General features: G+C 35.5%; 2 protein-coding genes across 3 annotated transcripts in view; one reads left to right on the top strand and one right to left on the bottom strand.

Moving 5' to 3' along the window:
- Window positions 1–340: 340 nt before the first annotated feature.
- LOC575419 (metallophosphoesterase 1) lies at window positions 341–6,788 on the bottom strand. 2 transcript variants are annotated; one of them, XM_775822.5, is made up of 8 exons: window positions 6,383–6,788; window positions 5,708–5,816; window positions 5,018–5,121; window positions 4,540–4,620; window positions 3,823–4,024; window positions 2,929–3,051; window positions 2,229–2,369; window positions 341–674 (listed from the first exon to the last, which is right to left on the bottom strand). In XM_775822.5, the coding sequence occupies exons 1-8, from the start codon at window positions 6,733–6,735 to the stop codon at window positions 507–509; spliced, it is 1,281 nt and encodes a 426-aa protein (XP_780915.4). In that variant the 5' UTR covers window positions 6,736–6,788; the 3' UTR covers window positions 341–506. The 2 variants fall into 2 exon arrangements, with proteins under 2 accessions (XP_780915.4, XP_030831810.1); XM_030975950.1 differs by having other exon boundaries at window positions 6,676–6,786.
- A 2,330-nt stretch (window positions 6,789–9,118) lies between these two features.
- The window catches only part of LOC589141 (ankyrin repeat domain-containing protein 27), a 36,460-nt gene continuing 23,933 nt past the window's right edge, over window positions 9,119–21,645 (top strand). The window contains exons 1-7 of the mRNA XM_030975287.1: window positions 9,119–9,202; window positions 10,806–11,003; window positions 11,737–11,856; window positions 16,574–16,633; window positions 17,279–17,369; window positions 20,116–20,190; window positions 20,842–20,990. Of these exons, the coding sequence (XP_030831147.1) occupies window positions 10,899–11,003; window positions 11,737–11,856; window positions 16,574–16,633; window positions 17,279–17,369; window positions 20,116–20,190; window positions 20,842–20,990 (600 nt within the window). The 5' untranslated portion in view covers window positions 9,119–9,202; window positions 10,806–10,898. The remainder of the gene's footprint in view (window positions 9,203–10,805; window positions 11,004–11,736; window positions 11,857–16,573; window positions 16,634–17,278; window positions 17,370–20,115; window positions 20,191–20,841; window positions 20,991–21,645) is intronic.

The raw sequence follows: 21,645 nt of genomic DNA, 5'->3' as shown, positions 1-21,645 counted from the left end.
GAATTAATATTTTCTTTTTTAAAAGACATGACAATTTATTAGCAAATGTATACCAAACAAAAAAAAGCATCATTTATATACAATATATGACTTACATAATAATATATAATAAATAAAATACAAGATTTCACCTCAATTTATTTTCTTTTTTCTTTTATTTATGTTACAACTTTGTTCTCTTCTGTTCTTTGCATAAATTCTCAGTTGGACCCAAACTGTGGGCATTGCATGATCTTAGATAATAAAAGACAACTTGAATTTTAGTCATGAAACAGATGAGTTAGTATGTACACGTACTACCGCATATTTAATAATATTACAGCCATGGTACTTTTTCGAATACATACTCATGTTACTTGCCAACTTACCCTTCTAATATTTCATTCATTTTTGCCAAGAAAGAAGAACAAAATGTAGTAATTGTATACACTTCATTCAAAATTGCACCATCATCATATATAAAATATCTTCATGTAAATAGCATAGATTAATAATTGTGAGAAACATCAGAGTTCTTTGACATGCCTCCATCGATGCCTGCATAAGATGCAGACGAGATAGTAAAGAATGTAGGTTGCCATGGTAACACCTGATGCAGCATAGAGGATGAGGATGAGATATTCTTCTGGGAGAAAGCACTTGTTGATAGCGATGGAGGTAGGAGAGATCGAAGCCTGGGATGTATAGGAGAGAGAACATAGGGCGATTGGTAATTACTATCTCATATTCAGGGTTAGAAACTATACATGTAACTGATTGCAATTGTCTTCCAAGTTTTTTGACAAATAAATTAGTTCAGTCTTATACCACAAACCGATCAGAGTTCTGAGTGCCGATTACAATAGCATTGAAGGTACAATCAAACTGTTGAAAAATACATTGAAAAAACAGTCAGTCCACAAGGTGACAGGAAGTAAGAATATTTTGGAGATGAAACTCCTCCAGTACGATGAACTGAAAGGATTATTTTGTACCAAGGCAATGATTTATGTTGGATTTCATAAAATTAATGGGACTCAAATGAGGAATGTAGGGTTTAAGGTTAATGATACAGTTAGCAATAGTTGGGGTGTGCTGACAAATGGAACGCACATGCATGTAGGGCCACATGGCCTAGTCATCGGTTGTAGTATGTAGGACTATTGAGGGCAGCAGCCACTCTGCAATCTGTGTCCAGTGTTCTGCCAAAGGCAGGTCCACACACCAGAGCCCTCTTTAGTGGTTATCTTTCATCCCTTTCTACCTTTACAATCCTTGATTAAAAAAACTAAAAAAAGTCTGACACCATCCAAATTCTTGGTCCCCCAATTCCATGTTTACCATCCATCTTCCCTTCCAAGAAGTCCCTGAACAATGTTATGTCCCCTTTAAGATGTGTCCTATACAGTTATTTTCCATCTCCAGATTTTTTCCCTTAAGTTTTTTCTTCATCCACTCCATCCAGGGGGTGTTTCACAAAGATAAGATCGACTTTAAGTTGGACTTAAATATAAAGACCAGTTCTGGTCATGCGATTGCATTGTGAAAGAAACGTGAAATCGATCAGAAAAGGTTGATCATCTAGCGTATAAGTATTGGTGTGTACTGCAAGGTTCTGGAATCATCAAAATGATAAGAAATGTGGCCCAGTCTTCGTAAAGTTACAAGCACTGTACACAGAAAGATGTATATGTGACTACGCACACATGCGCAACACGTGCATATTATCTATTTGGTCCCTATAGATAAACTAATTTACCAAATATATCAATTAGTAAACGGTTTCCCGGCAAAATTTTTATCATTATGTATTAGTCAAAACATATTCTTTCACATGATTGGTAATAAGAGCTTCCATTTCATTTTTTGAGAGGGGGTTGTTTCCAAAACTGGTCTTTACCTTTAACTATGGCAGGCCTATCATGCCACTGGTTGCTCTCACCATTGGTCTCTCAATTATGATCTTCAGATAATATTTTTTCCTTCAATAATGAACCATCAAAAAAGGTAAAGTCTGTAGATTTGTGCCCACGATTTGTACGTCCCTTGAGAAACCAATGCCAGGAATAGTTAGATAAACTAATGGCACGACAGGCCGGCCATAGTTCAGTTCAACTTAAAGTCGATCTTAGTCTTTGTGAAACACCCCCCAAGACTTCTCCCTGACCCTGACCCTGTCCCTTCAACAACACACTGAAATATAATCTACAAATATATTTATATGACAATTTTCTACCTCTCATACTCACCAGGATGAGACTGGGATTTTTTCTATTTCTCCAGCTGAATGAAGGCACTGAGATTTCTGGGGTTACGTTCTGATGAACGATGTAGCAGCCATGATGGGTGTGAGCACTCAGGACTAGACGAGGATGGATCCATGACAATAACTGTGAAATATAAATTAAAGCATTTATTTACATTTTGTCTCTCAAATCTTTGATCATTTGGGAAGGTTGTGATGAATACCCAAACAATTAAACTAGTACACCCTGAAAGATAAAACTCCTTATCGGAATTTGACTACTTTTTTTAAAGATTTTTATATTTAAGGGGATACAAAGGCTGGTAGGTAATTATTTGTTGATAAAGCTTGGATTGTGTAATCTTTCGCTGAGTAAATCATTGCACATTATTTATTCTATATTATATAATTGACAAGAGCCTAAATATTATTTGAAGAATGGGTTCAGAATACTAGACATCATTTGCGATTTCCAAAGAAATGTCAAGTAATAATTTGACAAATATTTTAATTAATGGTCAAAATGAATGATCACACCCTGTCTAACATCTCTCTAAGAAAAAGTTGCTTGAATCTTACAAACCTTTTGGTCAGCACTCATTACAATTCTTGCACTCCTTTAGGTAACTGATGCACTTCTGTGTGGCTACTTTCTTGAATTGAGATAGTAAAACCAAAGTCTTGCGCTAAGGAATCCATCTCACCTTGTCTGTTGCTTTTTGAGACAGAACTTCTCTTCTTTGTCCGTGGGGAATATATTTTTCATCAAGCGGTGTTCCGTCGATACCCGAGCACATCTCATCTGTAGGACGGTACAGGGGGAAGTGCTGGGTAGAAAAATGCAAAGGTCAAAAGTCAAATGAGTGATTGCATGCATACTTAGGGGTCTTGCAGGACTTAAAGGGCCAACACATGGACATGTCTAGAATGGAGAAATCTACAGAAGTGAGACTCCCTTTCATGAAAATGTAGATATCTCTACAATTACCTGAATTAATGACAAGGAATGGTTACAAATGTCGTAATAACATACGGTACACATCAATATATATACACATGTATTTGACCCCCAAAATGTAACGGCCCTACTGTTAAATAAGAAGTCTTGCAATCCTGAGATATCCAGGGAAGCCATCCTATCTACAGTTATAGTCTTTCTAAGGGTGCGTTTAAGCGATACTTTTCACCCTAGAAACACCGTTTCCAAAGACATTTAGTTTAAAAAACGGTTGGGTTCAAGCCCTTTTTTTGTCGATCGTAAAAATAAACATGTTTAAAAACACAAACATGAAAAGCTGAAAAAGATGCGTTTTGTATTATGGAGAATCACGGTTGCTAAAATCGCTTGAGCGAACAAGATCTCAATCAAGATTCTATAACATCATTATCGTGGCCTTCTTCCAGTTTGGCCGACAGTCCACCGTAAACAAACACAGAAAGCATGCAGCGAAGTTGACCTACACTTCCTGACTCAAACTGCACAGTTTGATGAGCAGTGGCTGGGCTTGAAATGAGCCTAATGAAATACCAGAAAACATACTGCAATAGGTGCCAAAAAAAGAGAGGTTTTACAGAACTAAAAATAATAATAAATTCACCTGAAGAAGTATTGGAGGAGCTGCGGGCAACGATCTGTAATGGCTGCATCTAGACTTCCCTTTCTCCTTCTGCTTGTCCCCGCCCTGGTGTCCAAACCTTGAGCAGTTGAGCCTCTCAGACACACCTCTTAGCTTCGTCTGAGCGGACGAGCAGAAGCTGCAACCATCTCCGTGGAAAGCCATGCTGTTCACCAGCACAAAGCTGTAGGTTTTACGAGAGGAGGAAAACAGATATTTAAAAAAATTTCGAGGTGCGATCATGATATAATGGTTGTGCAGAGACATTCACAAAAAAGAGTTTTCAAATACAAGCTGATTAATGTATTTGATAACATCTCATGACAGATTTATCCCATTAAAGGCTTGTTCGCATATGCTGCTATGGCGGCTTTTTGTGTACTAAGATACAATTGATATGAAGCACAGTATGCTTTACTTGCTTTAAAAAAAAAAAAAGAAGTTTAACACAACATACATGAAGCATCAACAGATGGACATATAGTTTGCACTAGTAGACGTAGATTTCAATGGAAAGCACTTTCTGAATACTGCATTATTTTTTTAAATCTACTTGCAATGAAATTATTGCTTGTTAATAATGATGACCAACATCTAAACAGAGTGGAACCATGCATTCTCGTAAGTCGTAAATATATTGGCATGAAATCAACTCATAGCACAAAGGCAAAAAACAATTTGAGTGGGAAAGCAGATTACCTGTTGTTCTTCAGAGTGACCACTTCAACACCAGATGAGTTGAAAGCATCTGAAAATCTCTCCAACTTGCGCTTACTCATGCTGTGGTAAAACGTTAGTGAAATGAATAGTCATTTTCCTCATGGCCAGAAAGGAAAAAAAGCTCTGGAATCAGCTCAAGTTGATCTCAACAACCACATTCATTTTACATTCTGGACATTGTTACACAAAACTATCATAAGTACAAGTTCACCGACATCCAATTGAAATATGAGTGTTAAAATGAATACGCATGTCAATGGGATGTACGCAAACTTTGTCTTATGCCGGTTTCTTGAAACAATGACCTGGAGAACAATATGACATAATCTCTGGCTTTGATATGGTTTAATTTGCTAACCTACACTGTACATTTATCTAGTTGACTTTGATTTAGTACACCATGTATATTTTTCTTTCTCTATACATCTCATATTCCATTAAAAGCTGGAATACTCACAAGTCATGAAAACCTACATCATGGTTTCCAACAACGACCTTGAAATAAACATCAGGTGAATGGTGAAACATCTTCCTGAAACGCTTGGCCGTAGCTTCAAACTCCTGGTAGAAAAAGAATAATAATGGAAAATTGTGAGTTATGCAGGTTCCACAATATCACCCTCACTCATTCAGATTATCCTATAATGGAGGCCTACTCCTAATTAAACATGACTTTACTAATAGTGGCCCTTCTAACCTTGAATTTACAATGAACATTAGAGATTACAAAAAAAATTATATGTTACAAACAATTTTTTGGTAGAAAATGTAAAATGACTGAGTAATGAGCAGGCCCGTAGCCAAAGTATGATGTTTGTGGTAAAAAAAAAAAGGGGTCTAAAAAAGTTCTTGGAAATTTTTGGGGGGCATGTGCCCCCTCTCCCGTGCTCCTCCCCCCGTGGCTACGTGAGCAAATATAGAAAAGAAAATTGATCTACAAGTCCAAACCCATGTCACTTCCAACATGCAAATGAAAGTTACAGTACCTGCTCTTCAACAAAGCAAGTTTTCTTTGGTTTATAATTAACTACCGGTAGTACAACAAAAAAAAACAATCTCACAATACAATTTAAGCCAGGGCAGTTTCTCTAAAGAATGATTCCATCTGCAGAAGACAAGATTAGCTTTCTAAAAATCATGTCCTTACCATATCGCTAGCCCATTGGCCTTCATCAGTCAAGTCACCAAGAACAAATACAGCTTCAGGAGAAAACAAAGTCAATGATGTCTGGAAACCTCTCTCCATCTGCCATTCCCTGATAGAAAAATATTTTATTATAAAATAAATATGGTAAACAGTAACCTGGCCAGACTTGCTGGCTAAAGCCGCCAGCACAAGCAATGTATATATTTAGGGAAAGGAAAGACTTTTAGAAAACTTGAGAATAAATTGTATTTGAAATCATAATTCATTTGAAAGAGGTAATTAACAAGATATGAATGGCTTCATTCATTGGTACAGATAGGATTCAATGATGATGAATTCATTATAACTTAGGTTAAACTTATTATCAACTCATAAGTCATGCTCATTTTCTCAATTATCTTTGCTGTGTCACTTTGTTGACATAGAAATATATTTAAGGTTGTGAATTTTTGAAGTCAAAACTCTTGTTTTTACTACTTTTTAGACTATGAAAAATAAAGACCAAACAAGAGTGATGTAAACTCAAGCAAAACGAGATTACAATTAAACTTTAAAAAGATAGAATTTCATCTATAAGTTACCCTATTTTGGCTTTTGCCTTTGATAATTTTGGGGTGATTTTCCACACACAAAAAAGTGCATTGTAAAAATATCTCAATATATTGGGATGTTTACCTTCTTAACTTGTCAAACCAATGACCAAGGCGACTTCCTAACAAGTGAGTATCTGCTATGAAGATTGCCCTCAAATCTTCAACGTTTTGCTCCTGCTCATGTTTCGACGAGCGGGTTTCTCTATTCACTATCGCCGGACCTCTTGCGGACGAGCCGAGTGGCTTTCCGCTGAAGAGCCAAGCAGAATCGCTGGTTTGGCCATCATGTTTATAGTTCTTCCCAACGCTTATATCAGGCCAAGAACATTGGAACATTACAACATAGTAAACAAGGTATTCACAAATAAATATTACAACTCCAATGCATGTGATAAACCACAAAATCGGCTTGAAGAATGTCGAGATACCGGCCATATCTTCGACTTGACTTTGTCTGCTCCTGACTGACTGTACGCAGTATGAACAAGAGCGGTCGGAAATTATTTCTCGAGAAAAGGCCAGCCAGGCTCATGAGCTGCATGCAGGAGTTATTTTCTTCCAATTTCGGACCATGATAGCTCCATAATGATCATTGGTTCTAATGTTTTGGGGTTTTTAATTCGACGTTTTGAAATTTGCATTATTATGATGCAAATTTCCCTTTTGGGTCTAGATTAAACCAGGGAGATGGGAGGAACGTCTGGTAGAGACGGCATTATGCATGGCTATAGGAGGTTTCCTATAGAGCACTTGTGATTTCTAAGCTGGAGTGAAGCCTTAAACTACCAAAAAACAGTACTGGCAGCAGCGCAGCGGGACTGGCAGTAACACCTTGTGCTGTTTTTCTCCTTTCTCCGATATAAGTGCAGACCATAGAGATATATAACTACCAAGGTGCAGACCTACACTTGCTCATTCTCACGACGTGTGCACCAGAGATTCCTTTAATACGTTATATTTGAAATGTTTTGTTAGGTTCGTTTTTCATAATTATGAACTATCAATAATGTTCTCTTGATACCTGAAATGGCTGTTGCTCGCAAGTGCCCAATAATTATAGCCCCCATGATTTCCCCGTCGAGGAAATTAGAGAGCACAATCGGAGGGCCTTCAAATTACACACCTCTATCCTTCAGTTCGCACTTTCATTTTGAAGAGAGCAACTTGTAGACAACCAGTATTTCATTGGTATCACCTAAGCACAGTCAACACTGTATGTTTACAAGATTAAGAGTTATAGAAATAGATCAGTGCTACAAAAATGAATATTCCGCTGGCTTTTTAAAGGAGTCGCTACAACGTCACTGTCTTTTGAATATACTTGCCAGGCTGATATAAGCCGTTTCAACTCCCATAGCGATATCTAATAAGTGGTTTAGCGCCACCTCTTGTTTAAAACAATATAATGAGAACGAATGATAAACTCAGTGGGTGAGTGTTCATCGACTGATTTTTTTAATTTCATTCCCCCCCCCCCTTTTTTTCTCCGTTGGCGAGACTAGAAATTGACTGATCCTCAACTAAACTAAGATCCTACTAAAAGGTTTATACTAAAATCTAAACTAAGAAAACACCTCTTATGACCAGTCCACTCATGTTATATTCAATGATTCCAACGAATAACCGAGAGTTACGTGACAAAACTTTGTAAAAAAATGTTTTGAATGCATAAAATTATACTGCTCGTTTTTGTCCATTATAGATTTCATCATTTTACATTTTGTCAATTAATATATATCATTATGATAAAAGGCGGAATCGACCCCTTATATGTATGTATTTATGTTTATTTTTATGAAGAATAAAATTAATACCATACTATATAATAAGGTAATGTAATTGGAGGCAGAATAAAAAGTATATGAAGTTTGAGAAAAGCGGTCAATGTCAGTATCATTAATAATGTGAGGGAAATTCCGGGGAATTCCCTTTATCCCGGCAGTAATAAATCAAAGAAAAATGTTTATGTCCTTTTCATGACAATCAGGAAAAGAAGCTGATTGTTAATACACCCTTCTGAGTTATGATTACATTAGAAATGAAAAGAAAAAGACATAGAAATGAAGAGAAAATGAGAGGGAAATAGAAGGAGGGGGAGAGAGAGAGAGAGAGAGAGAGAGGGAGAGAGAGAGAGAGAGAGAGAGGGGGAGAGAGAAAGAGAGAGAGTGTGAGAGAGAGAGAAAGAGAAAGTGGGAATGCTTCGATCATGAATTCACGGCTCTACTATTTAAAAACGGACAAAATCAATAGAAGTAGGATATAATCTATGACTATTTGCTACTCTTCATCTATTGCTCTGCTACAAGTTTTGGGTTTTCAAAATGTGAAATGAAGTAGGCCTATTCAGATAATTACTACGGATGTAAACTGGGACACTTGCACACAAATCCTTTACAGCAGCCTCTTCTAACAAGCTTAGTGCATATTAGTACGGCGGTAGAATAAGAAGAAATAGCTAAAAATACGTGTACTAAAAGTGTAAGCTACCGCTATAGCATGTCTTTAGAAGTGCTAGCAAAAGTGATATGAAAGTGATAGGTTTCTATTCACATTGCAATGCGTCAATTAAGAATTAATTTGGCTTTAATATGAAATAGATCTATGAAAGTATGAGACTACAGCCGTATTTTAATCTTGTGATTGAAAAAATCGTAACTTTCATATTCTATGTCTGATTTTGTGTGTTTTTTGGATTCCCGTGATCTTACTCAGGCCAATCATGAGCTCATTATAATTATGAAGAAAAAAATTCGGAGAAAGAGAGAATTATGAATCATTTTCATTTGCAATAAGAATTCGCAATTTCTTCATTTGACAGATACCATAGCTATCTACGTCGTTCGTCAACGTCGAACGAATTGAACAACAGAACACCTCCAAAACACGAAAGTTTGCAAGGCTCGTAAGTATTCTCTACTTGTTTTTTGTTGAAATTAAGATTTATCAGTACTTATGTATTTATAGAAGTATAATTAGTGAATAATTTGGTATGAAACAGTGTTTGTAAGGATTCGTAAGTGAAGTTTATAGCTCAAGTTTATGTCGCAGCGACGATGTCATGCTAACTAGTGCCATTGGTTTTGCATTGAATGGAAATACTGGTCACTGTGACGGTGACTCTGCATCCGATCGCCCCGCAGCTCGGCGAGATTCGGCTGCGCCGCGCCGGTGACTCGAATAGCCTTACGGACGCGGACTTTGAGATATATGAAATATGATAATGATATCACCAGGCCTTACATGGCATATATTCGCTTGTGTCATGTTTGTGGAGAGCCTTGTAATGTGGATTTGATAATCCTTTCTCATTCCTGCACATGAATAAGCTTTTAAACTACCTTCGGCTTTCGCTAAAGCCAAACTAAGCAAAAGATTCTTCTTGTTCTTCTTCTTCTTCTTCTTCTTCTCCTTCTTCTTCTCCTTCTTCTTCTTCTTCTTCTTCTTCTTCTTCTTCTTCTTCTTCTTCTTCTTCTTCTTCTTCTTCTTCTTCTTCTTCTTCTTCTTCTTCTTCTTCTTCTTCTTCTTCTTCTTCTTCTTCTTCTTCTTCTTCTTCTTCTTCTTCTTCTTCTTCTTCTTCTTCTTCTTCTTCTTCTTCTTCTTCTTCTTCTTCTTCTTCTTCTTCTTCTTCTTCTTCTTCTTCTTCTTCTTCTTCTTCTTCTTCTTCTTCTTCTTCTTCTTCTTCTTCTTCTTCTTCTTCTTCTTCTTCTTCTTCTTCTTCTTCTTCTTCTTCTTCTTCTTCTTCTTCTTCTTCTTCTTCTTCTTCTTCTTCTTCTTCTTCTTCTTCTTCTTCTTCTTCTTCTTCTTCTTCTTCTTCTTCTTCTTCTTCTTCTTCTTCTTCTTCTTCTTCTTCTTCTTCTTCTTCTTCTTCTTCTTCTTCTTCTTCTTCTTCTTCTTCTTCTTCTTCTTCTTCTTCTTCTTCTTCTTCTTCTTCTTCTTCTTCTTCCAGGAAAAGTACAGTCCACCGTCCGGTGTATCACGTACTGTATGCAGGTCTGGTGTTGTGAATGTACAGTGCAAATTTAAAACTTGCTACAATAGACTATTTTATGTTAACAGTAGACTTCTAGGACTAGGGGCGCTGGTCCGAGAATAAGGATTGTCAGCATAATCGAGGAGCATCTTCGTAAATGCACACAGATGCATCCACAAAAATAAGGATCGTCCGCATTTTCAGAGATGTAATATATTTCCAATCCGTGCGTTGGAGATGTGAAAAACGGATTCCGTAATGATTTTCTTGATGCATTGTACATTGACTTTGGTTACGTTGAATGTGACTGACGTGCGATTTACATGACAAAAACAACCTCTGGCAAGATTTGTTGTCAATGAATATCACAACATCGGACAATTATCATTGTTGCTGTTGTTGTTAATATTTAAATCATCATTATTGATGTTGTGGTTTTTATTCTCATTTTCTCTATCTACAGTAGTCTATAGCTGCAAAAAATAGTTTACGCCATAACCATGAGATCATATTTCTTTATTTTGGTACTTTCCAGTGTCTGCTCTCTGCCAAGATTGAATGATCATCAAGAGATTTAAGACATGTGAGAGAGGAACTTTGTGTGTGTGTGTAACCAGGAGACGATGAGATGGAGAGGTCTTACGATGAAGACATCACAGAGAACCGCTTCTTTACAACTCTTCAGAATAAACACAAGCATTTGTATCAACAAGCAACTCAACAGAGATTTATGGTAAGAACTATTTTCTTTTTACAGGGATTTAGATATGTTAGGGAATGGTTCAACTTTGATTTGTTAAACTTTCTTTAATCTTTAGCTGCTTGTATCACTGATATTGCACCAAAGCAAGTTTACTTTTTTTCCCTTCTATTGACCACATCAAGCATTTTAGTCTGGAGATGATACAAGGCAATGTGTTCAGATTAGTCAATGACACAATGTCTTGTTGTTGATCTGATTCGGTTTTCATTTTGAGATGTTACAGTTAATAAAATGACTAGAAATGAGTATATCATTCTCTGAATAACATTCCATTAAAACGTTCAGAGAAGTGGAAAATCTTCCAATTCAGAAGGCAGAATTTTTTAAAGATTTTTTAATCTGAAATGATATACTGGTTGTCACACATTGGTCAAGATATCAAGACAAGGCTTGACACTTGACAGTGGTGTGGCCTGAAAGCCCCTTGTCACCAAACTGCTAGGTTGGGCAACCTAATATGGTAAAAACTAAGAGAAGTAGTTTCACATGTCAGGCAACCCGTACTTTTTGAAAACTAGATATATTCTCATACATCATCATGTAAGTGTAAGTTTTGCTTCATTTTACTTCTAACATGATTTGTAAGCTACCGGTACACTGAAGACAGGGAATGCAGAATGAAAAGGAGAGAGGCACATTTCACAGAAAGTTAACAGCACGACTATCGTTATACACTTTTCTATAATTTGTGTTCTTATTTCAGATATGTGTCCCAAGAACTGGTGTATTTACCAGGATATCATTAAGCCAGAATGACTTTGAAAATCACATCTTAAGACAAGAAGATGAACAACTCAGCATCTATGAAACGCTCAATAAAAAGGTAAGAATGATTCTTGTGGGAACATACTGCATTCAAACATTTCTGATTATCATTTTGTAGTACTTTTGTAAACTGACAAAGAGAATTGAAACATATCTCAACCTCCCTCCACTTAAAATATTTTAATTTTGCATGAAATGATAAATAAATGTAAATTGGATGAAACAGAAAAATTTGAGAAACTGAATAGTGAAATCTAAATAAAAGGAAACTGAAAGTCATTCATGTTACACATTTTACATAACTAATAATGGAGAATCTCCTATTGGCAACATGGGTATGCCAGTGTTGTGTATAGTAGCTTAGTGTATAGGCCTGAGTCATAATGGTTTTCCTTTAAACCGGGTCCCATTTCTGTGTTAGACAGTCGTACAGATTTTGCATTGAATTTGTAATTGCCCAAATCTTGACTACCGGTACACCAGATAAAATTTCATGCTACAGTTCATTATCCAATAAAAGATGCCGGCCATTCTATTTTCTCATTCAAGTCTATAGATTGATGAAGTCATGATTTTTAAATCATCTTTTTTTCTTTTAAAATAGTTGATTTCTGAATTACGATTTAGCAATTGTACATTTGTGATCACGGTCACAAAAAATTCACTGTGTGTAAATTTCTTGGCATTTTTACATTTCAAATCCTCAAATTAAACCATTTCCTTTGTACTACTTTATTCAGCTTTTCCAAATAATTTTCTCGCCAGTTTCTTTCAAAATGTACCAGCATATACCAGATAGTCCTCCTGACAGTACATGTAGTTTCTTACGTTTGCGTTTGAATGGTTTGAACATTTCTTAAACCATCCAATATATGCTACCCGTATGTCATTGCCTAAAGGAACAAATGTGTACAAATTTTGTTCTATTTCTTATCTCATACAGTATTACTGTGCAAAGTTCAATCTTGTTCCTCATGTACAAATAATTTGTTGTGAATGAATTAATTTGTACTTGTATTGGAATTTGTTTGTAGAACTTATCAAATTATCAAGAACTGATGTGTTCAATTTCTTATCTCATGCAGTATTACATTGACTGTGCAAAGTTTGACTTGTTCGTCGTGTATAGAAGATTTGTGTGAATGAACTGATTTGTGCCTGTATTGGAATTTGTTTGTAGAACTTATCAAAGGTAGTCAAAACAAAATCAATATTGTCTATGCCTGAACTAGCCGTGAAGGTAACACCTTGTGATGTATTTAGTACCTTATATGTAAAAATCTATTTTATTTTAAATGTTGTAAAATGGAAAATAGGTCTGAATTTTCATATATAAATATCATATGTACTGTACAACTGTACATCTCCACATGATTTTCAATGATTGCAAATTATAATGCATGTTTATGGCAGCTCTTCTAAGTTCATATAAATTCACTTAAAGCTTGTAGTGTATCGATCACCAAAACATGTTATGCTCTAGATATAATGGGTTCCATCATCCATGTTGCTACATGTACATGTATACAGTATTCAAAATATAAGCTTAAAATAGTACTTCTACAAATTGCAGTTTAAATAATTCCTTTGTGAACAGTAAAACATCTTTTTGAGTAGACTACTGTAGCTAACTTACTCACAGGCAGTCGCATATAGGCTTGCAGCCTTGCACGGTCCAGCACGGAATCCAAGTTGGACTTGGGTCCAATGCGTCATGCGAGCCCTAAAACCAGGTTTTTTATTTTATCCTTTATTGTCTTCATTCTCTTAATCTGTTTACCCATCTAATAAATACTGGGCAAAGTTTTTTGGGTTGATTTTTATAAATTCCATCTGTACACATAATATTTATTGTTGTGACAGACCTACTTTTTAAAACAAAAGCAAGAAGATTGGCTGGAATGTAGCTCTTTTTTCTTCTTTTTTTTTGCTTTGTTTTTGGTTGTTGCTCAGACTATCATGAAGTATTATGCTCTTAAAAAGTATTTTAAAAAGATTCTGCAACGGATAATCCGAACAATTTTCCTTTAAAGATGAAGTTGAGTTCTGGTCATGCGATTGCATTGTGAAAGGAACGGTGTGGAATCAACCAGAAAAGGTTGATCATCTAGCATATAAGAATTTGTGTGTATTGCAAGGTTCTGGAATCATCAAAATGATAAGAAATTTGGCTAAGTCTTGGTAAAGTTACAAACACTGTACACAGAAAGATGTATATGGGACTACATGAAAATGTGGCATAAAAATCCTACCCCCGAGTTTTACGATGTTACATGACATATAATATGAAGGCATTTGAAGAGCCATGCTTTTCAGGGAACATGTCTAATCTGATGTTCTTCCACACTTGCATAATAAGAATGATAACGCTCACAAATTATTTTTCACCTCTTCCCAGAACTCAACCTTCTCTTTAAGGTAGACTTTGCAGTGTATATAATTGTATGTGTACAAAAACAGTTATAAAAATTGTATATGTGTATATAGAGGAACAAAATATGTCCCGAGAGATATCATGTGAGGATGACTCAAGTTCCATTCTCTTCAAAATTACAATCTAGCCTGCTTTTTCAGACTCTTATCTAAGAGTACATGTACATAATATAAGTTGATGTTTGGTGGCTGAAGCATTAGACCAGGAAGATTAACTCTCAAAGTGCTCATTAAAACTTTTAACATTTTAAGGAACTCTTTGATAAACTACATTCAGTTGTACAGTCAAACCTGCTTTAGTGACCACCTGTCTACAAGAACCACATTTTTTGTTTCCCTTGAAAATGGTTTCTCATTGAAACATGTACGAAAGGAACCTGTCTACAAAGACCACTTTTTGTGTTTCCCTCGGGCGGTCGCTATAGACAGGTTTGACTGTACATTTGTAAATTTTGTCCAGTTCTTTTATTAGTCAAGACACCACCATTTATCATGAGGTGTGATTAACATGGCCTTGTGCCTCTAGACTACTGATACAGGTGTAGGAAATAGCGAGACATCTGGGTCAAGGTTTTGGTTTTGTTTGTGTGTGATATTAATTGACAGATCTAGGGATTCCCTGTCAAATTTCAGAAATGATTGTTTCTTTGATAGGATAGTTTTTTATAAACTGTACTTGATCTTTCTTTCAAAAATCCCTCTAGCCCTGCTAGAACTGTCCTTAACATGTAGTGAAACTGGCTTCTGCGACATGTATTAGATAAATGATGAATCTGTACATATTATAAACTACCCACCATAAATGCCATTTTATTTTGATAAAGATCACTTTTCTTTTTTTTTTATTGTTGGATCTTCACAAGGTTACATACATTGCCTATACATTTTGATATATACCGGTAGTACACATGCAATATAAATATACCAATTGCATTGCACACATGTAAGATTGGATCACTTTAAGTGGGCAATGCTGTAAGCAAACTTTTTCTGAACAATTTTAGAAATCAATATACAGGTATCAAGTAGGCTACATGTACAAGTTATTTTCTGATATTTTAGATTTATTGCACACAACAAGGGTGCAACAAAAATATAGCTGAGTCATAGATCTACTCAATGTAATTGAAAATGATAATGAAATGATCCTGCACTTGCTCATGATTTAGGCATGATCCAATTAAATTTACATCAAATTCAAGGACATGAGGGGCCTACTTCCCTATCGTTTGTTCAGAGACAGAAGGCATGAACTTATGTGCCAAAAGATAAGCGTTAACGTCCTTCTGGCTCCAAACTGCTCAGCATTCATGCATTTTGTGATATCAAACATTGACATAGACTGCCTATATGACCTTGCCCAGGGAAAACTTTGCTATTGAAAAAAACTACCTTGACTTTACTGGTTGTTGTCTGTGTTTTGATAGTGCAGTTGGCATTGGAATATGCATTGTAAATGAACAAAGTAATTATTCTGTACTGATACTACTGAATGTGCTTGTGCATGTATGTTTTTGATACTGAGTCATCGTCAATTCTTGGTCTATGTTTTACATTAGATTCTTTTTATGTTCATTGACCATTACCCTTTTGAAAAGGCTTTGCAGCTCCGGTTACATTTCCTTTTCAGTCCTGATAAGCTAGGTGATTATGGCAGTGGATCATATTGCATTTGCAAAGTAATGCCCGATAATAAATAGGGATTTCGTGAAATTGAGCTACTCTGAGTACAAGCTTGCATACCGTATGGTGTATTTATAGCATTGGCATTATATGTTCAACAATTTGTACAATGCTAAGTGACAGAATGGCTGAAAATATCAATGTGAAATTTAGAATCCACGTGCACCAGATCACTTGAGAGTTGGAGAACTGTGACTATCCTTATTTCAGTTCAGTGAGACATAAATGCCTATACCAATATTCTCAAAGTCAAAGCTGTATTTTAAGATTTAAAAAAGACTTTTCTCCCCATTTAAATTAAATGATTAAATACATGAAGTGCATGCACATACATGTTTATTTCAAACCATAATGATGTCTAATAATGACCTGCAATTAATATTTTTGGTGACTCTTTATTGCAAAATTACTCACTGGCTACATGATAATACTTATAAATCAATATCTGCCCACACTCCATTTATTACATGTATATTATGGTAAGTTTGTTTTTATGCTTAGCTTCAACTTGTCACTTGTTATCTCCTTTATATTCAGTCCCCTTTTTTTCTTCATTTGTGGTCATATTTTATTGATTTCCAATGATCTTTCTTCTTCTATTTCCCCCATTCTTTGTTGAATAAGGTATTCTTTATCTTTGTATCTTTATATGTATACAGAAAGCAAAAGTAACTGGCATAGCTATTACAACTGGAGAGGGATTTAAAGAGTCTAGATCTGTAAGTATATGCAAAAGAGTGTAATTCATGTGCATTCTGTAGAGTCAACAGTTATGATAATATATGTGTTTGCATACCTCAGTTTTGTTTCAGTTTGGATTGAGTCACACCCACATGCAGGGAGGAGAGAGAGAGGGGGAGGAAGAAAGAGATAGAAAGGGGAGGAGGAGGGGGAGAGAGAGAGAGAGAGAGAGAGAAAGAGAGAGAAAGAGGGGAGGAGGAGGGGGATGGAAAGAGAAAGGGAGAAAGAACGATAACAAGGGAGAGATGTTGAATACCAAGAAAGAGGAGAGAGAGAGAGAGAGAGAGAGAATATGGGAATCAAGCCATTATTACCAGACAACATTTAACTAATAATGTTGATGTACATGTTCATATACATGTATGTAGCATGGTGCATGCACTGAATGTGATGTGTATTCATACATGTTAACGATGCAAAGGTCATGATAATCATTAATATCATACCGGTAGTTAGTGTAGTAATGATTGCCATTCATGTCATAATATCCTGAATGACACAAAATATTGGCTACACTGCTGACCTTAAAAATCCAATTTTAGTTGCATTAGGATGCTCTACGCAGCCATCAGCACATATGAGTTGAATGTCTTTCTTTATCTCTTTTTTTGGTGGTATTCCAGGTTCACATCTTGTTTGACGAGACATTTTACAATGCCAACGAGGAGAGCTTTAGAGTGCTCTGTATTGACAGACTGCTGGAAGGAGGAACAAGTAAGGCACATTTGTATATTTAATACCAAAGCAGTTTCCACCTTCTCCCCATAAAAAAAGAATAATGAAGTGATTAACTGTATACATGTAATATGTGAAATGTATATGAAATGCTTGGAGTCATTGTACGAGTGCCCCCCCCCCCACTCCCCCAAAGAAAAAAAAGGTCATCTGATTTGTACAGATCTATATATACCTTTCTACTGAGGAGGGGGGGGGGGGGGGGTTCTGACAAGCACATGCCCTCTCTGAAAACCCTTAGAAATCCCCTGGATCTGCCACTGCACAAATGTGTACACATGGATTCCTCTAGAAAATGTTTACTCAAAGGTGAATTACTCTCAAAAGAGAATCCATCTCATTAACATTATTAGTATGGGGAATGTACAAATATGTGTATGTGAGGCAAGGGAAAGGTGCATTTCTCTATACAGCGATCCTGTATACCGGTACATAAAGACCACTCAAAGAAGACAAGGAAAGTGGTCTTTGCTCTTTCTCAGGAGCAAGTGGTCTTTATGAACAGGTTCCTTACATGCATGTTTCAATAAGAAGCAAATAGCCTTCCTTTACAGGTGGTCACTAAAGCAGCCGGGTTTTTAACGACATTTTGTAGATTTTAATTTTGACCCCATTATAGGTAACCCCTGGGTTCAAAGAATTAGAACAGTACCACCCCTTTATATCTGTGTCATGTCGGCTAAACTATGACGTACATAGGATTAATTTACCTTATTACGAAGGTGCCACCTCAAAAGATACAAGATAACCATCAGTTGTGAGAGTAGGACTGTGGATAAATATATGCAAAATAGTTTGATATGAATCTGTTTAAAATCTAGGGTGTGAGCAAAAACTGAGCATCACGACTTAAGGTTACGTAGAGTAGCAAAGTTATGGCTTTTATAATTATCGGTAGATCAACTGATAAAGTTTCTAATACGTCTGTGAGGAGTGACTTTGTTGTTTTCGCTTAATTCAAACTGGTCTAGATTAATTTTGATGACCCTTCATATTTATTGTGAAATATACGTCATTAAATTTCTTGAGTCAGATGATCGCTACGCTTGATTTCTTGAACTCTCTAATATTACATTGCTATGACCCAAAACAATTATTTCGAAGAAAAGGGAGGCAATTTGAACTCATTTTGTTGGTAGTTCATTTTTATATTTTCACACTTGCTTGCATTTTGCCTTTGGTGTAGTATCATTTGTTTTCTCTTCTTTGTCGTGAGTGGTTCATTAGGAGGTCTTGTCTCTCTCTCTCTCAGTGTTTCTGGGTTACGTCAAATGGAGACATTCATAAAAAACACCTGAAAAACTAGTGTACGGTACATATATTATCTTTGAAAGAGACATTTGTCTAACTTGAGCAACATGGTTGGATTTAGTTTCACTGGATCATTTCTAACCGACTGGTGGCCTTTTGAAGAGGATGTTGAATATTTTGATTGTAAGTAATATACATTTATGTTAGTGAATGGTCCATTTCAATGGATTAAGTGTCTTGGGAGGGTGTCAAATTAACTGTATGGGTGTATCTTTTCTCTATGCATTACCCTACTTTTTAATGGATTGTTTTATTTATTTATTTATTCATTCATGCATGTTCACAATTTTACAATCCATTTGAATTGATTTCACATGAAAAAGAATATAACAATGTTTTATTTTTCTTGTGTTTCATATTTTTTCTGCATGAGTAAAATCCGTATTTGAAATCTGTTTGTCTTTTTTCTTACTGAAGGATCTGGAATGAATAATATCTGGTTGACCTTTTACCATCCTGTTCCTGTGTTTATATTTATTTGTGTAACCTCCAAAATAAATAGCTATTTTATCAAGATTATCTTGCTTTACTACCCTATCATTCATTAAATTTGTCTTTCAGCTTTCCGCTGTCATCATACCAAACCGGATATATTATTGACCTTCAGAGGTTCTGCAGATCTCTTATTGACATATTTGTACAAATTCAGGGGTCATTTTTAACTTTACATGTACCGTATATGTCCAATTTGCCCTGTTCCCCCTGACTTTGATAGAAACTGCTTTAAAACCTGACATGAACATCCTTTAACAATTTAATGTCAATCTAGTACTCAATGGATTTTATAATTGTATATATTATATAGAGTACCGAAGCTGTGACATAAAAATCTATTTTTAGAATTTCCCAATTTTTTCTTCATATTCCGAAAGACCATCAAAAATAATGTCCAAATGTCGAAAACCAATTAGTATTGGCTGAGATATGACCATCTGAATAAATATACTCCCCATAGGAACTCAGTGTTATATGCTCTGGCTCCTAATGGTTAGGAGCCAGAGCATATAACACTGAGTTCCCATAGGACATATATTCATTCAGATGGTCATATCTTAGCCAATACTTAACATATTCAATTGGTTTTCGACATTTGGACATTATTTTTGATGTTCTTTCGGAAAATGAAGAAAAAATTGAGAAATTCTAAAAATAGATTTTTGATGACGTCACACTTCACCACTCTATAGAAATGTGAACACTTCATTTAATTTGATCAAATAAGATTTTGTTGTAATTAATTCGAAACAGACAGAAGAAAATGACAATGAAAATTTTATTTCACCATATGTTTTGTTCTAAACCTAAATTTTCGAGGTATGAATCATTTTAAAGAACATATTCCCTGGTTATACGAAAATCATGATCACAAAGATGTAGAATATATTGTGATATGATATTCATTTTTTTTCTTCAGATAACATTGAAGATCCAGTGCTCACCTGCCTCGAGACCTATGAAGATTGCTGTGAATTTCTTTGGGGGAACAAACGTAAACATCACATCATGCTTATTAATTAACTACTTGTTATAGCTTAAATTATTACATTTATCATACTGAAGTGCCATTATATTTGTGAAAAATCAACTCGTTTTATAATAAGTGCACATTTAGAGTACTGTAGCATTGATTTAGTAATACAACTGAGAAAGTTGATAAGAGATGTCATGTGGAGATATTGAGTTAGTGTGATATGTGACTGAAGAGACTATTTTATCTTAATTACTGAGAGGAACTTTCAGAAATTGGATCCTATTCAAACCTTTATCATATCCCGAATATAGGATTACATCTTGACATCTACAAGCTTTCATTTGAAAAAGAATTGCCTTTGATTAATTTATGTCAGTACCGGTATGTATATTCATTAATTTCTGCTGTATGAATATGTCATATATAATTTCTGTATTTGTTCCTGTGCTTATTTATTTCCTTTGGACTATATATTTTGTCATCTGTTTAGAGACACAAGGGCATTAAACTACATGTATCCCCTATCCGTTTTACACCAAGTCACATATAATGTCATTATGACTCGCAACAGGTGTCGTATGATAGAGTGCATTGAAGCCTGCATTTTATAGTAATTAACAATTGGTACTTTATAAATTATCATTGATTATCCTTGTTATCAACATGCAGACAGCAAGACATCGCAGAAGAAAGTAGACGACCTCATGGAGCACTTCTGCAGCACATCCCAGAAAGCCGATACCCTGAGACAGATCATAGATGCTACCAGTACACTCTTCACCAAATGCATCCAGATCGCTCTTAAAGATGTGGTCCTGGTAAGTCAGTTGGGTTCTTTTACTTTAAAGCTCCACTGCACTACTTATAGCTACTTGCGCAAACAATGCCTAATCGATGACCATTGGTCCCCCATGATCCCCTTTTTCTTACGTTAATTGAGAGCTTATTGATGAGATAACCACCAGTCAGTGACCATGCATGGAGGTCTAATCCCTCCTGGCCAAACTAGTGTAGTGGGGCTTTAATAGAAAAACTGAGTGTTTTATTACTGATTTTGTCCTTGCTAACCGTTGGTGCAGGTTGGTGTATTCTCTAACATTTTGAGGACAACTTAATGGGTATGATTTATTTTTATGTACACTTAGAGAATGAACAAGTACATGTACATTTTTTGTACTAAAATCAAAATGACTTTGGACTATAATGTTTGTATATTTACATGTACGAACAATTCCAGAAAAAGTAACACAAAGTCATGCAGTGAATTTGAAATTTGCATAGATTGTTAGTATGCATAATTGTACTTTTGACTTAAAGTAAGCTTTGATTCCATAATGATAACATTTCAAGAGACTGAATCTTACATGTTTCTAATGGGCTATCCAACCGTTTGTCTATACTCTACACATTTATTTACTTTCTTATATTTGAAATGTGTTTAATATATATGTTTTTAAAACTTGTATGTATATA

This window comes from Strongylocentrotus purpuratus, unplaced genomic scaffold (genome assembly GCF_000002235.5).
Source record: "Strongylocentrotus purpuratus isolate Spur 01 unplaced genomic scaffold, Spur_5.0 spur5_scaffold_8, whole genome shotgun sequence".
Lineage (NCBI taxonomy): Eukaryota > Metazoa > Echinodermata > Echinoidea > Camarodonta > Strongylocentrotidae > Strongylocentrotus > Strongylocentrotus purpuratus.
This window is presented reverse-complemented; position numbering and strand designations above follow the sequence as displayed.